This window comes from Sander vitreus, chromosome 20 (assembly GCF_031162955.1).
Source record: "Sander vitreus isolate 19-12246 chromosome 20, sanVit1, whole genome shotgun sequence".
Classification (NCBI taxonomy): domain Eukaryota; kingdom Metazoa; phylum Chordata; class Actinopteri; order Perciformes; family Percidae; genus Sander; species Sander vitreus.
Genome location: NC_135874.1, coordinates 4,153,724 through 4,168,878, shown reverse-complemented (window position 1 = coordinate 4,168,878; position 15,155 = coordinate 4,153,724). Strand labels below are relative to the sequence as shown.

At 40.1% G+C, this 15,155-nt stretch overlaps 1 protein-coding gene across 1 annotated transcript in view; it reads right to left on the bottom strand.

Moving 5' to 3' along the window:
* dnaaf9 (dynein axonemal assembly factor 9) overlaps positions 1 to 15,155 on the bottom strand; it is a 28,259-nt gene that overhangs the window by 5,787 nt on the left and 7,317 nt on the right. Inside the window, exons 11-36 of the mRNA XM_078276783.1 lie at positions 14,875 to 14,956; positions 14,580 to 14,616; positions 14,371 to 14,455; positions 13,260 to 13,336; positions 13,107 to 13,151; positions 12,905 to 12,950; positions 12,679 to 12,790; positions 12,347 to 12,417; positions 12,181 to 12,228; positions 11,996 to 12,086; positions 11,576 to 11,679; positions 10,598 to 10,741; positions 9,949 to 10,034; positions 9,497 to 9,598; positions 8,617 to 8,734; positions 8,385 to 8,473; positions 8,090 to 8,224; positions 7,612 to 7,737; positions 5,615 to 5,652; positions 4,252 to 4,387; positions 3,838 to 3,924; positions 3,021 to 3,127; positions 2,669 to 2,743; positions 1,228 to 1,397; positions 1,018 to 1,083; positions 418 to 511 (exon numbers count right to left, since the gene is read on the bottom strand). Coding sequence (XP_078132909.1) covers positions 418 to 511; positions 1,018 to 1,083; positions 1,228 to 1,397; positions 2,669 to 2,743; positions 3,021 to 3,127; positions 3,838 to 3,924; positions 4,252 to 4,387; positions 5,615 to 5,652; positions 7,612 to 7,737; positions 8,090 to 8,224; positions 8,385 to 8,473; positions 8,617 to 8,734; positions 9,497 to 9,598; positions 9,949 to 10,034; positions 10,598 to 10,741; positions 11,576 to 11,679; positions 11,996 to 12,086; positions 12,181 to 12,228; positions 12,347 to 12,417; positions 12,679 to 12,790; positions 12,905 to 12,950; positions 13,107 to 13,151; positions 13,260 to 13,336; positions 14,371 to 14,455; positions 14,580 to 14,616; positions 14,875 to 14,956 — 2,371 coding nt within the window. The remainder of the gene's footprint in view (positions 1 to 417; positions 512 to 1,017; positions 1,084 to 1,227; positions 1,398 to 2,668; positions 2,744 to 3,020; positions 3,128 to 3,837; positions 3,925 to 4,251; positions 4,388 to 5,614; positions 5,653 to 7,611; positions 7,738 to 8,089; positions 8,225 to 8,384; positions 8,474 to 8,616; positions 8,735 to 9,496; positions 9,599 to 9,948; positions 10,035 to 10,597; positions 10,742 to 11,575; positions 11,680 to 11,995; positions 12,087 to 12,180; positions 12,229 to 12,346; positions 12,418 to 12,678; positions 12,791 to 12,904; positions 12,951 to 13,106; positions 13,152 to 13,259; positions 13,337 to 14,370; positions 14,456 to 14,579; positions 14,617 to 14,874; positions 14,957 to 15,155) is intronic.

Here is a 15,155-nt window from a genome sequence, read left to right as displayed (position 1 = left end):
ATGAAAAGGCAACGTATTCTCACCAACGGGTTCGTATGATATTGTATGTAAACTTATGCACAACAATTTGTATATCTTACGAAATTACGGCAACTGGTCACTGGTTACGTGAAAGTTCAGTATAGGGACCAAAAGGTAACTGGGAAACGGAAACTGGTCACCGTTACGTAGCATACTTGACAGTTAAGTTTAGACACCAAAACGACTGGTTAGAATTAGAAAGACATTTTGTGGTTTGGGTGAAAGTCCTGTGTCATCCACCACTCCGACCTCCTTCCTACGCTGATTTTTTCCACTCTTATACTGGGTGCTCCGGTCACAATTACTACAGGCAGTAGAGGATGCTGCCTTACAGCATGCATTACTTTTTTAGCTATACGTATAAGCAGTTCATGAGAATAGCCTGGAAAAGGATACAGGGATGGAAGTTCATTTTTTCTCCAAAGATGTCAACATATTGATAACCGTTGTAGAAGAAGCCTGGTGGTAGTGGGTCCAGGTGCCTGGTCATCTAAACAAGAACATATAATATCAAGTTCAGTCAATGTTTTTGATAAACAAACAAACTTTTTGCTATTCCTGTGGCATTCACTGACAATAAAAGTAAAGGTAGCCTGTGGAGATTTCTTGTAAACAAACACAATTATGCTTACATTCATGGTTTATCAGAAAGCATATGTTCATGTAACCCTGGGGCCTATACAATGTGTTGAATGCATTTCATTCCACATGTATTTGCAGAGCAAGTTTTTTTTTTTTAAATACATTTTAATAAGTTGAAACTTGCATTATTTAGATTCACGTTAACATCAACATCAACTAGAAGTGTTCTTCTCCATCTCTTGCCGGTTGCATCTGCTAAATTTCTTACAGCCACCAAGCATGAAACAAGCAGCTGGGAAGTGCATATGTGCATTGCGTAAAATCATTGCCCATAATCAAGCTTTAATGCCGTTTTGTCCACACAAAACCCACCGGTAAAAATAAAATTAGAATAATAAATATAAACACACTCACGTGTATGCTCTTGATTTCTTGTGGTGATAAAGTACTTTTAGTCTTCTTAGGCTTCTTTGTCTGCTTCTGTCAACACCAAACAGAAACAACAGCCTTGTGATTACACAACAATTCTTATATTACTTGACTGATGTTACCATCATCGTAGGTCTATGCATGAGTCTCAGTGTGTATTGCAATTAAAAACAGCAAGCCTATTTAAATGTCTACCTGCTTGGCACACAGCCGGAGCCAGTCCTTCAGTCCATCCTCAGTGAGGCCGACACCATCAAAGATCAGGAAGCAGGGGGTGGTGGTGTCTTTGGGGCCCGGGGTCAGAGGGACAATGCTCAGGCTCCCGCTCACTGTGTTGTAGCTCACCTCCATCAGTTGGTCTGAGTCTGGAGGTTCCAGAGATGAGCAACTCACATCCAAGTCGCACATAAAGTTCACACCTTGTGTAACACCTGCTTAGGGTTGGGCATCGTTTTGATTTTAACACATTCTGATTCCAATTCTTCTTTTTGATTCCGGTTCTTATCGATGCTCGATTCCGATTCTTTGAGGGGTGGAGTTGAAACGGTTCACATGCTTATATCACAGATAAGAGGAACATTTTATTTTGATTCAATGGTGATTTACAGTTTTACCGGGCTTTTTAAAAGCCACACTTTAAAGCGCTGCTTACTGTGCTCCATGGCTGCAACACAACAAGCGCCTGGAAGTACGGTGGCCGCTACGGAAACCAAAACTTGCGCGTGTTGAATTTGGAACCGATGATCGGATTCGAAACGATTCAAAACGATTCCAATAAAGAAATGTTCCAATTGGAATCGTAATTTTTTTAAACGACTCCAAGTTGGAACTGGTTCTCGATGCCCGATCCTACACCTGCTACAGTTCAGCAGCTCCATATGGAGACAACAGCATGCTGTCGGAGGGGTGTTAATGTTTTAACAGCTATACAACCTCTCTGTTCCCAAAATGGCTCATAGAACTCACGTGTGTGGTAAAAAAATAAAATATCTCCCAACTTAATGTAAAATATGTACTGAATGTACAACAGCTAAATACAAAAAAATAAAGTAAAAATAACTAAATATAAAGTGATGTAAATGATACACTACCCTAAAGACAGTGACTGAGATACACACTTGACACCAAGGGAATGCGAGTATTAGGATAAGGATGGTACTGTACAGTCTCCACATTCGTTCCATACTACTGTATCTTCCCAGGCTCTCTACAAAATATCTGCACATTCTCTGCACATCTCCTCACAGACACCTGCACTCTCTCCTCATGCAACAACTCTACACAGGTCTCCAGATGAAAAAAGAGTGAGAAAGAAACTACGTGGAGGAAACCAAACCAGTGGACTATGAGCTGAATTCTAAACACCAGACACCAGAGCAACAACCGAGCAATATTCCTACCGTCAGGAGCTTCTTGCCTGCCTTGAGGACAACCTTTTTTCTAATAATTCCCAAAACTGGGAAATGCAAATGCAGGTTAAATATTTACTATGGAAAAGAAGTCACATATGTTTAGTAATGCTGAACAAAAGCAAGTTCTCTGGAATTTAAAATCTGATCTGAAAATTTCAAAATATTTGCAGAAGTGGCATTGTATTTTTTAAGACAAAAATAAAATGAAAATGTGTTATTCCTACCAGAAAATCTGACTTTTCCCCAAACATTGTACACATTTCCTCGGAAGGGGCTTGGCCTTAGTGATGACTTCAATGCTACAGAAACATGATGAGAGTTTTAGCAGTTAGTACTGTGATTTACAATACAAATGTTCTGAAAAGCAACATTGGCAGCAAGATGTCATAAGTGGATCCTTTGAGATCACAGATTGCTTTACAGCAACAGCGAACAATTACTTTGAGACCTCAGCTGTCTCCATATTTGGAGGCAAAGGCAGCTTATATAATAATCATCAAACCCTGCCAGGTCATATCTGGAACTTCTGTCACATGTAAGAGTCAAAAGAAAAGGGGGGATTCCTTTCGGTCTCACCTTTACAGCGGGTGACAAATAGAGGCCTCTCTAGGGGCCGCTTGAAAGCCACACGCTGCTGGGTGAGGACCAGAGACCCAGAACCGGAACAGAATCGCCCTTTGCACCTGAAACACAGAACACATGCACATTACACAAATGGTGAGAAAGTTAAGTCTAGCAAGCCAAATGTTTGTGCTACATTTTGTCTTTGGCTGGGAGGTTGTTTACTCTACCAGCTGCCCACAGGAAACAGGCCAGTGTTTGTGATTTTAACTGGTAAAACTGTGGAAGTGGATGATAAATCTGTAAATGTAGATAGTCTCATCAGCAGCTAAAAAAAAAAAGGGTTAGGACTTGTGAGAAGCCTTTCAAACACACTCACGTACACACGAAATAAAGCTTGAAGATGAGTAAAGCAAAAAGAGCAGACTGGCCAGATATCCAGTGTATGATCTGAGAGGAGGATTTAGCAGAGGTTCATATTAGGCTGACCACTGAGGCATGAAGGCTGAATGGACCTAGTCCAAAGGGAAGGATACCCTGTCTGAGAACATGGCAACTGCATGGCCAACAGCTTGTTCCTGTGCTGCCAGCAGGCAGCTGGTGACAGAATACAAGATGCCCTGAGGGGATTTACAGCAATCGGCAGCCGATACCCCCACTACTGTAGTCGAGTGGCAATTACACTGCAGGGAGGGAGGCGAGGCAGGACTGAGGAACGCTGAGGCAGGAGTCAACACCAATCTGTCGCTCAGCGGCTAAAAGGTTGAGTGTGTACCCAGGAGGACGCACAGGGTCACAACCAGTAGAGAGGGACACAGGGTGAGGGTCTTACCATCCAGGGTAGAGGACATAACGCGCTCTCAGCATCTGTGGCTCATTGAAGCTGCTATCAGATAATATCAGATTCACATCTTCATTCCTAATTGGAAAAAAAAAGAATTATATGCAACACTTAACTTGTACAAAATACAACATGAAAAAACACATAACTACTTGTGAAAATATCCTTTATCCATAATGGGCTTTTAATTACAAAAATGAAATATTCTTTAAGTACAGAATACATTGGGAAATGTTCATAACACATTACTGTTCAAACCGAGCCGTGCTCTGACCCAACAGATTCAGACAGACTCATAAAGTGGAATAAAATGTAGCCTATAGACTGAATATTTTTTTTTTTTTTTTAGATAAAAGCAGTTAAATGACTGTTTGTGACATTGATCATGCTTCTGTGGGCGCCTACCTAGTGACAGCTCCTTTCTCTGCCAGTATGAAGGCTGCGGTGGGGTTGGCAGAGCGTACCAACTGATGAACATGCTGCACAAGAGGGCGCTTCTGCTCTGCTGTCAGCCCAGTGAACGCCACTGTACTCACAATACCTGACATACAAGAGGCGCAAAAAGGAAATATGAATTCCGAGAGAAACTGGCTCACTTTCTTGACAAAAACAAAATCACAAACGTGTAGCCACATCAGAAACACTATATTTCACACTGGGTTTGGTTTATTGGTAATACTGCTGAAAGCAAGGGGACAGTAGTGGGTCATATTTTACATCCATGAACGGGAGTGGGTGGCTGGCAGAAACAAAGCTCATTGAGCAGAAATGGACAAAGAAAAGGCTTTTGAATGGCAAGTTGAGTTTCAAAGACCTTTCAGATGGTTTTCTCCACAAGACTAAAGTTATTTGCATGTAATGTTACTGTCGATGTGACTGAATTACCAACGGAGTAGGCGAGTCTCAAATACCACTTGAGCATTCAAAACTTGAAAAAATATCCCTTATAAAGTACATTAAGAAGAGATAAAAAAAAAAGTGCGATTAATAGCGAGTTAACTAGGACACTCATGCCACCGAGTTTCTCCGTTCTTTCTTTTGATAACGGGTCCGGCTGTGCGTGCATGTTAGTGCATGTAGCCATGACAAAAAAAAAAAAAAAAAGTCTCAGTATTTCTAGTACAGACCCTTCAAACTTTGTTTAAAACCTTTAACAACAAAATAGGCTGTAGTGCTCTCACAATAGTGTTGGAGAATAACTGGGTTTTACCACCATCACTCTGAGTTCAGAATGGCAAACTCACTCAACCTCCAAATGTAATGCACTTAGAATGTATGATATTTCAAAGTGTACTTTCACAATAAAAAAAATGTGCGAAATATTTTGACAATAAGTTACAATTTTGCATTCAATTGGCAAAAAAAGCTAACAAAGCATTGTTGTATGTAACAATATATAACTTCTTCACTGGTTTGTGTGGGATTTGCTACTCAACTGTGACAATGAGTATTATTTTTGTCATACATGTACAACTTCTCCTCTGACTTAGTTTGACAAAAATCATACATTTCTTGACCTTTAATGATTACATTGTACATTACAACTATATATTGTACTGCATGACATATGTTTGAAATGGCTATGTTTAACGGCTTCCAAAACAGCATTCCACGTCTAAAAAATACTTTTTCAATATCAATGAATATCATAAGACATTTTTTCAGTATTCCGTTTAAGAAGTTTATCCTTATATGTATTTTGTTGACAGAAAACTGGAGGGCAGAACAGTGCAACAGACAGACAGACAGACAGACAGACAGGACTTACCTTGGCTGCACTGCTCCAACAGCTTAGGAAATGCAAACCTTCAGTGACAGACAAGGGACAGAAGAAGTTAAGTTAAATATCCAGTATAGTTGAGTACAGGGTGAGGACTGACTGCCATCCATCAGTCAAATGCAAATTTAGTTTGACTGAGATGGTCACTGCAGCATTGTAGATAGATTTTTTTGAAAATAGGGTGTTTTTGTTCCTGAGTGACAAGAGCTGTGTTTTAATTTATTTAATTCAGTCTTTTTTATTTTAACCCATGTCTTGCTCCACAATATCATCACTAACAAAAATGATATTAATGAATAATGGGTGCTTGACAAAGCTGTGCAGTAAAAAACAGGATAATTCCATGTTATGGCCCTAGGCTAGCAATCCGGTTATCAATCGTGAGGCATTTCTCATAGGGTGACATCACGACTGTGACTGGCAACTGGCCAATGTGAAAGCTTTTCTGTAATCTCTTTTAATCTCAAAATAACTTATCCTGAGTTCTCAAATCGATTACTGTTATACACCACTCTCTATTTAACTCTTCTGAGCCAAGTACCCCTCCAGCCACCACAGCTCTTAGCGAGCCTGCAGGCTGGGGGATCAGCAATTTGAAAGGCATTCATCTTTCCTGTCCTGATGTAATGAACTGTCTACATTCATCACAAAGAATGGCTCATGACTGACTGATGAGCTTCACTGAGGAGGGGGGTGTTGGTCGCACATGGACCTGGGGGATTACAGGGCTATGCTGAGGGAGTTGACAGGCAGGTCAGGCCTAAGCTGGGCTAACCACACCCAATTAGCGCCATAGTGGGGGTCCACACATCTCCACACAATCTTTGGCAACAGACAGTGATAGGGGGGCTTGTTGAAGATGCCTCACATGGAAAAGTCAGTGCTAACCACATTGCTAACTAAACCTCTTATTATACATTTTTCCACTGCTGAGCCAAGTAGGACTTCAGAGTTCGACAGGAGACTCGTCACAATATGATGACAGCACAGGATACAAAACCGGTTTAAGATGTATTAATAAATTAAAATGAAATCTCCACTCGCCAGAAATCACCTTATTGGGAGTTTCACTGTGGGAGTTTCCAGGTAGATTTTTTCTTCCTGCATATATGCTCTAGTATTTCTGAATGTGACTGTGCAGAATCAAGTTACCAGGGCATTTGTTATAACACCTACTCGCTTTTCAATTAAAATTCTGGCGAAGAAAGACAGGAGCAGTAGTGTTTTTATCAAAGCATGTTTTAAAAACCAGACCGTCTAGACTGACTTCATCTGTATGCAAGTATCTCTGGCAAATGCAGCTAGGCTGTCTAGTGGAAAACAGTCTATTACCCAGAGTGGTATGTCATATTGAGTGGAGCAGCTCAGTGAAATCTTCGACAGTGCGAAACTCTGTAAGCTACATCTAAAGCCTGTAACAAAAGGAGAGTGAGATTAAATGTAGGACTGATCCTCTCTGTAAAAAGGGACCCAGCCTTGAGTTTCAATAGCTAAAAGTGTCATGTAACCCCGTCCTGGAAACCTCTGGGGCTTCAACAATTTATCAACATCCGGCCCTGTCTGTCATCATCTGGACTCTCCATATGTTACTTGAAAGCATAACTGAGTGAAAACCTCAACTAGAATCTCAGGTTCTGTTAATGGTGTGTTTTAGCTTGTTTAGCCTTTTTAACTTTGCAAAATAGGCCAAAACATTACTTAATACACTTTTTTAATTCACATTTGTTGCCAACTGCATGCAACTACACTAGCATACAGTGGTAGCAAACAAAAAAATATAAGCAAACCTATTCAATTTGTGCTAGGAACAAATGGAAGCTATTTTTAGTGAAAATGTATGTTTTTGGAAAATGCGGACAGATAGCAGAATAGCGGATTGTGCTGCAGGAGTGATTGGAGTGGCAAAAATCACTTATGGCAGTCAAAGATTGTTTTATTTTTACTTTAACAGCTGCAGAGTTGAGACTTATCTACTGAAATTTCACCTGTGCTCCATACAGGAGGCGAGGGGGTCCACACAAGCAGTGACAGCGCCGATGGTGAAACACGCTTGGACAACTGGGTCAGGGTGGAAAAGCACAGCCTGGACCACATCCAGAACATCTGTGTATCTGTCCAAACAGTAACATTTACAAATGAATAAGTCAACATCACACACTGATAAACAACAGTAAATTAATTAAGTGTTTTCTTTTTCTATTTTCTTCAAACACTGTTATTGTTAGGTTTGAATACCGCAGCATACTCTGAAGACTCATAAGGTACAGATGCTAAGATATGTTTTATGTACTGGGATGAAATTGTTAGTATTCAAGACATTAAATGATAAATGTCAGATAACATTTTCAAATTAAGGTATTTTTGGAATGTAATGCTACCATTTAGCTCAGCTCTACTGGAACAACTGAAGTCTTGACTTTTTCAGTACCAAGCTGTATCAAGCTGATCGGCGGGCTTTCTTACCCAGGTGAGAGCACCAACAGACGAGGTTTCCCTCCTGGGCCTCTCTGGCTCTCCAGGAAGCTGGACAAATACTGCTGCAGGTGAGAGGCTGAGAAGCTGTCGCAGCTGTCAGGATCAGGCTCGTACACCACCCATCTATGGATCAAGTGAAAATTAAATTGTACTGGTTTTGTTTGCGTTGTTATTCTCATTACTATGAAATAGCTATAAGTCATGTGAGATTAGAAAGAGCTACACATGGAACAAAAACAAAAATGAAACCAAAGAAACCTTGTTGGATGAAAATCTCTCTCACCTCCCATGTTCCTTATTCAACTGGACCAGGAAGTTGCACAGTCTCTTCTTATGGCTTCCCGGTAGTCCAGTGATGATGGTTATGACAACCTTCTCATACACAAAAAAGACCACATCAGATTTCAATTGTATCTGAAAGAATTCTTTGAAGGAACCAGACATGTTTTTTTTTTTTCCTTGTATACATTTTTACAAATTAGGAATATCAACTGCACCTTAGTTAATATGCTCACCTTGTCTCCCTGACTGCTAACTGGATTCCTCAGCTCTGCAGAGGGGAAGAGCACCCCCAGGTGGTCATACAGAATGGGCTCCTGACCGATACTACTCAAGGCAAAGTGCTGAAGAAACCTGGCATAGACCAGAACCAAACAATCAGCAAGCAGAAATGATGTTACAACTCACAGGCACAACTACATTAAAGAGGTACTTTGGGACCGATCATGTGTATGTAAGGTAATGCACGAAAATGAGTGCTTTCATTTTACAGCTAAGACTTCAAATTTCCCTCCACCAGTCACTTCTTTAATTCTTATTAAGCTTGATATATACTTCTGCGTTAAATCTACGCCGTGGCTACGTACGAAGGTACGTGGAGACACGACCCTACGCCAGACGCTACGCCGTAGCCTGACGTGCACCTCCCGCACGTCGCTCAGCCGTGGCTTGGCAGCATTGCAATTCCCCCACCTCATTTCTTGGTTCTCCTTCTCCACAGACAACATGAAATCAAGGAGAGGGTTCACTTTTCCTGCTACAGATTTCCCACCGTGGTCAGAAAGCACAGAGGAGACACTTTGTTTCTCTCACTATGACTCTAGAGTCGGTACTCGCTCTGAAGCTAATCGCCGTTACTCTCTAACTTTCTCCCTCGCTCTACCACACACTCCCCACACACGTCAGCTCGACGCACACACCAACGCACTGATACGTGAAGTATAAATTTCAAGCCACTTACGTAGGCTACGGGGAAAACTCTGCATGGAGCCTCTGCAGAACCATAAATCACGCTTTACTCGTATTTGCGTGAAGCAATACCTAGCATCAGGTTTTTCATTACTTGTTTGGTCCAACTGTGAAGCACTCTACTGAGTGACTTGAGTGTGTACTAACATGTCCTGCTCCGGTAGCTGGCAGTATGAAGTCTTTAGGCTGCCCCTGCGTTTGGCCACGGGCGGCTCCTGACTGTCATGTAGCTTCTGCAGTTTGGTGTGCCTGAGAGGAAAATGAAGTCATTACAATGTCTTTGTTGTGATTCAATGGACAGACCTTACATACCTACCTTATAGCATCAGAAGACTGATTCATTATTTTGACAGAATCACAAACTCAAAATCTTGTGACATGATAAGAAAGGGGCTTGGTAAAACATATTCAAATGTTGTTGTTTTTTCTTCACTTTTTCTAAAACAAATTGGGAACATTCAACTACATTGTGTCAGAATGTATCAAAAACGTATGCATATTTGGTTTTAATTGATCTTATTGGATCAAATTAGATTTCTACTGGAATCTAGCATACAGACAACTAATCTTAAGTTGTAAAGACGATACAGTTTTCTTACATGTTGTTCTGGTTGCAGGTCAGGTGCTTCTGGTCCACCATTTGCAGAGTGAGTCCAGATTTAGAGTTTTGCCACACTGACAACACCTGCAGAGAGATAAGGTTCATATAACTGGAGCTGTATCTTTAATGAGCTTAAAGTGAAGAAAAAGTTAAACAATAATGGCTCATCCATGAATGAACACAAAACCCAATCATGTCCTAAATGATATTTCATTCACAACTCATCCCTCAAAATTGTTGTTATACAGGCACGATATAGAGACTGAATCTCGGTGTCAAACTCAGTTTCGTTAAGGGCCACACTGGAAAATGAGAATCACATCAAGGGCCAAACATGTATAGTTTATTGCTTTTATGTATTATTGCATGTCTCATATAGTCAGTCACTTACAGTTTGGTCATCAAAAAATGTCAGAATAAGCTTCAAAAAAGTAAAAAAATAAAAAATTTAAAAAATTTAAAAAAAAGCCAAAGGAAAAAGTGCCAAAAACATTATAAAAAGTGACAAAAACTAGATGGGCTAATACATAGTGTACGTAAATTGACATAGGGGCCGGATCAAAATTTGTAAGGGACCGGATTTGTGATGCCCCATGTGTACCTCTTCAGACTCAAACCCTGTCAGAGTCACTGGCTAAAGACCGTACCTTGGAGTAGAAGGCCCTGTGGCTCTTTGACCTGGGCTGGAGAGCAAAGACCAGACAATGGTCGGCGCTGTGGAGAGGATACGGAAGGTGTGGGAGCACGCTGCTCTCATACTCCACAAGCAGAGATGCCACAGCACTGGAGTCCTGTTAATAAGAAGACAGAAATAATAAATATATATATATATGTATATATGAATGTTTGGTCTAACATTGGGTTTAACATTTTTTTATTCCTCTTTTCATTATTATATTTACTGTTTTCTTTCATGAGATAAATGCTGGAATAATGTTACATATCACAGATTGTTTGCAGAAATGTTCTATTTTTTAAGTGGATCTTTCATTTATTTTTCATTACCTTATCACATAATCGTAGAATGTGCAATATTTAGCTAAAAAACCCTAATCGTAACATCTGGCATTAGATTTTTTCCCCCAAATCGTTCAGCCCTAGTAGAAAAGTAAATATGTGATCATCTATGTGTCAGACGGTGTTTTTTTAACGCCATTTAAAACACGCAGCATTCCTTCAGCTGCATTTCCTTTCCCTGCTCTCCTCCGTCTCTCTATCACTCACGCCACACACACACACACACACACAATGACCCCCCCCCGTGCACTCAGCGTCTGTCTCCATGAAAACACTGTCTATGGAGAAGACGACTTGCGAATTTCAAAAGTTCACACAAGGTTGGTATCCTGTGAACACCTTTACACAATCACATGTTAAAAAGTGCTATAAAAATATTTTATATTCTGAATACAATGTTGTCAGTGTGTTAATGTTGGAGTCCCGACCCGACTCTTAGCAAACAAGCAATTGTGCCTGCTTTAGAAAGTTAGTCACACTAGGTAAAATGCAGTTGGGTTGTCGAGGTCAAAACACTATATGTAGCAGCTGTGAATCAAATAAACTTATTATAACCGACCGACAGCCCTAATCTGTGGGAAACACTGTGTCAGAACTGTAAATATTACCGGATCATAGAACTTGATGGTGCTGATGTGATCCTTGGACAGGGTAAAGGTTCCGTATTGAGAATGGATAAACAGGAGTCCCTCAGAGAAGAAAATAATTTTTCCTAGGATCAACATTTAAAAAAATATTAAAAAATGATGCAATGTATTGTCACATAAGGGATGACATTGGCCAGAATATATGAACAAATATCTTGTAAATGTCACAATCAAAAAGAAATGAATACGGTGAATCAATAAAATAGACTTTTAACCATAGCCTTATTCACAGGGTGGTGTAAAGTTGACTTTGACAATTGATTTCAGGCTAAGTTAGAAATCTAAGAATCAAAAATTACACAGCAGCATAGTAACTTACTAGTTACTGTATATAAATATCAACTACATGGCAGAAATGTTATTATTAATGGAGAGTGTCACCTTCTTCAGGTGTGGAGAGCTGGCTGCTGGAGAACACATATGCAGCATCTGCTATAGTCAGAGCAGTTCCCAAACACGTGCCTTCCTCTTTCTGTTTAAAACACATAATCTCAGTGATGATGTCACATGCACATACATAAACATGTATTCATATACTGCAGCAGACACATGATGATGACACTTACCTTAGCAAGATGTTGGGCTTGCTCAGATTGCTTGACATCAGATTCCATCTAAAAACAACATGACCACAAGACTTTTTGACAACATGCTTTCTGGATAGAAGAAGACTGAAAGACTGTACAAGACTCTACAAAGTGATCTGAAATAGATTTTCAGCCCCTCACATACCAGCCAGCAGGCATATCGAGGCACAGTTGTAGTCAGGATGGCGTAGCAGCTGTCTGAGGACACAGTGCCATCTGCAGGAGAGGAAACACACATGTTTAAAATTGAGTACAAACAACAAAGCCAAACGATGACAAACAAGGAAGATAAATGAGGAATATGATCATCAGCGCAGAAAATAGGCTATTTTTAGACCAGTGCTCTGTTGTTTTAAAATTACTTTTGCCTTTTTCTGTTAACGGTGAAATGTGGATGTCCTGCTTATTATGTAAATCACATTTATTTGTGGAATCAATCAGCAATTCTAATTAGACTTAATCAAATCAATATTGTACCTTTCTGTTGAATGTTGATGCTGGACTCCAAGAAGGACTCAGAGAAGACCACAGAGCCCAGGTCGCCCCTATTCCACTGCAGGTCTCGGATGTCATGGACAGTCATGGAGGCCTTCAAAACAAAAGTTGAATTAATCCGGATAAAATAAAATAAAAACTTTTCATTTGAAGTCATTTCATTGTTATCCTTTGGTCAAGCAAAAAACAATAGCCTTTTCTAACTTACTGTTTTAACTGCATAACGGCTTTCTTCATCAGTCAAAGGAATGATCCTGAAAACAAAAATAAGGCTCTTAAGATCTGAAATCACATTTTTACAAAATGTAGTATTTTTTTTCCTTTTCAAATAAGACAATTACATTTTCAAGGAGCTGTGTCAGAAAATACAAATGCTTGCAAATGTTCAATAAGGACTTGTTAAGACTTACCTTCCTTGCATATTCACTGCTTGAATACTGAATTCACATTTGGACCTGAGGAGAGAAAACATAGAATCAAACCTCAAACAATACATACAAAACATTTCATGCTTGGCTGAAAGTCTCACACAGAGGTGAAAAAAAATCAAAATCAAACTGTACCTGAGAGAACTGCGGTACGGACTTAAATTCATCGAGTCCAAAGCCATGAGAAAGGTGTTCTCTGCTACATCCTTAGCCTGCAATAATAAACCTTAATGAACCCGAGGCCTGTACTACGAATCAAGATCAACACGCCCTGGATTTGTTTCCGTTACCCGTCTTCACCAAACCTAACAACCGCGCTCCCGCATAAGGTGTAACATGACGGTGGTTGTCAACTTCCTCAATCAACCCAGGGTTTCCCAAACTAGCGACAAGTGCGTTCACGTAAAAGGGGCGGTGTTTGCACCATTTGACCAATCGCAAACATGGACAAGTCTACCAGAGCCGCATATTTTACACAAGAAGAGCAAACGATAATCCTACAGAAATAAGAAGAACACAGACAGGCAAAAAGCAATACAGTCGCTGCAGCTAAACCCAGTAAGGAAAGCTGGTGAAAAATTGCCGACACTGTAAATGCATAAATTAAACGGCTTATCAATATCACTTCCCCATCAGTCAGGCACAACAAGATTGGACCATAATTACACTTGTGCTTTCCATAAACTGTTATTGCTTTAGCCTATTCTTTCAGTTGCAACCCTGGAAGAGGGAAGCGATCGTGGGAGCAAATAAAAAATAAATATAAAAACATAATTCAAAACGATATGTCGCATTGGCAACATATGGCTCAAGAAGCTGACAAAGATACGTAATTCCCTCCACTGAAAATCTATATCTTTCATCAAAATACCCATCAGGGAATGTTACAGTTTTGTCAGTCTCTAAATGTTTTAACTTTTCTGAGCGCACCTCTCTCTCTCCGCGCACCAAGCTCCACCGGATCTTCTAAGAACGGTGACGCCGTTATCAATCGAGTATTGATTGATCAGTAGGCGGTGCTTTCGTACCGGTTGATCTCTGATCTTGAGCAGGTTAGGTGTTCAGCATAAATGACCATGCCGATGTAACCCGGTAACAAGGGACCCACCGTTGTGATACACAAAACCCTGGGTTGAACCTGAACTAACCTCGGTAACCCCAGATCTTGCTTCGTAGTACAGGCCTCTGTCATTTTAAAGTCCATGTTGAAAGATAAATGTTAAAATAGGTGCCCTTTTTTTCTTACCTTGGTAGCGCTGGAGGTGCAGGAGTAGCATTTGATTCCTGAAAGGACTGCTTGAACAGCAGCTGAATATATCTGTGACAACAGCCTATCAATAAAACAGTAAACACACTCTTTAATTCAGACAAACATTCTTTAACATTTAACAATGGCCAGCCACTAGCCTTCAGGGAAAAAATACTGATTATTAGAGCCAAAATGAAATCACTTACAAGACTTCCGTTTTCTTTTGCCCTGTGTTTTGATTTCCTGTGGGTGAAATACAGCGAGTGTAAATAAATGATATACTAACAATACAAATAAGAGGCTTCTCATATTACACTTTACCCCAGGCAAGCCCTTTCTGGATGCTGCATTTGACTTCATGCAAAGTAACATTTCACACTAACAATTCTGACAGAGGGTTAGTTAATATAGCTTGCACCCCTGAGTTAATGAACTATGCTTTAAAAACAAATGTGCAGTTGATCAATATTAAATAAGCAAAGTCCTACAGTAAAACCTCACCAAGGTATGGAGTGTGGGTGGTCTCAAAGAAATAGGTTCGAGAGCAGGCTAGAGGTCCTTTGGGAGCCACACACTGCAGAATCTAATGGACAAAAAAAGTGTTTCATTTGTAAGATAGAATCATGGCATGTTCACAAATGACACAGGAAACATAGCAGTGTTATCCCTAGTTTTGTGGAAGACTTGAGTGCACATATTTGGCGAGGGGCTTAGGCGTCATTCCTCAAGAAAATGTTACATTTTTCAAAAAAAAAAAAAAAAAAAAAGCAATTTCCCCATAC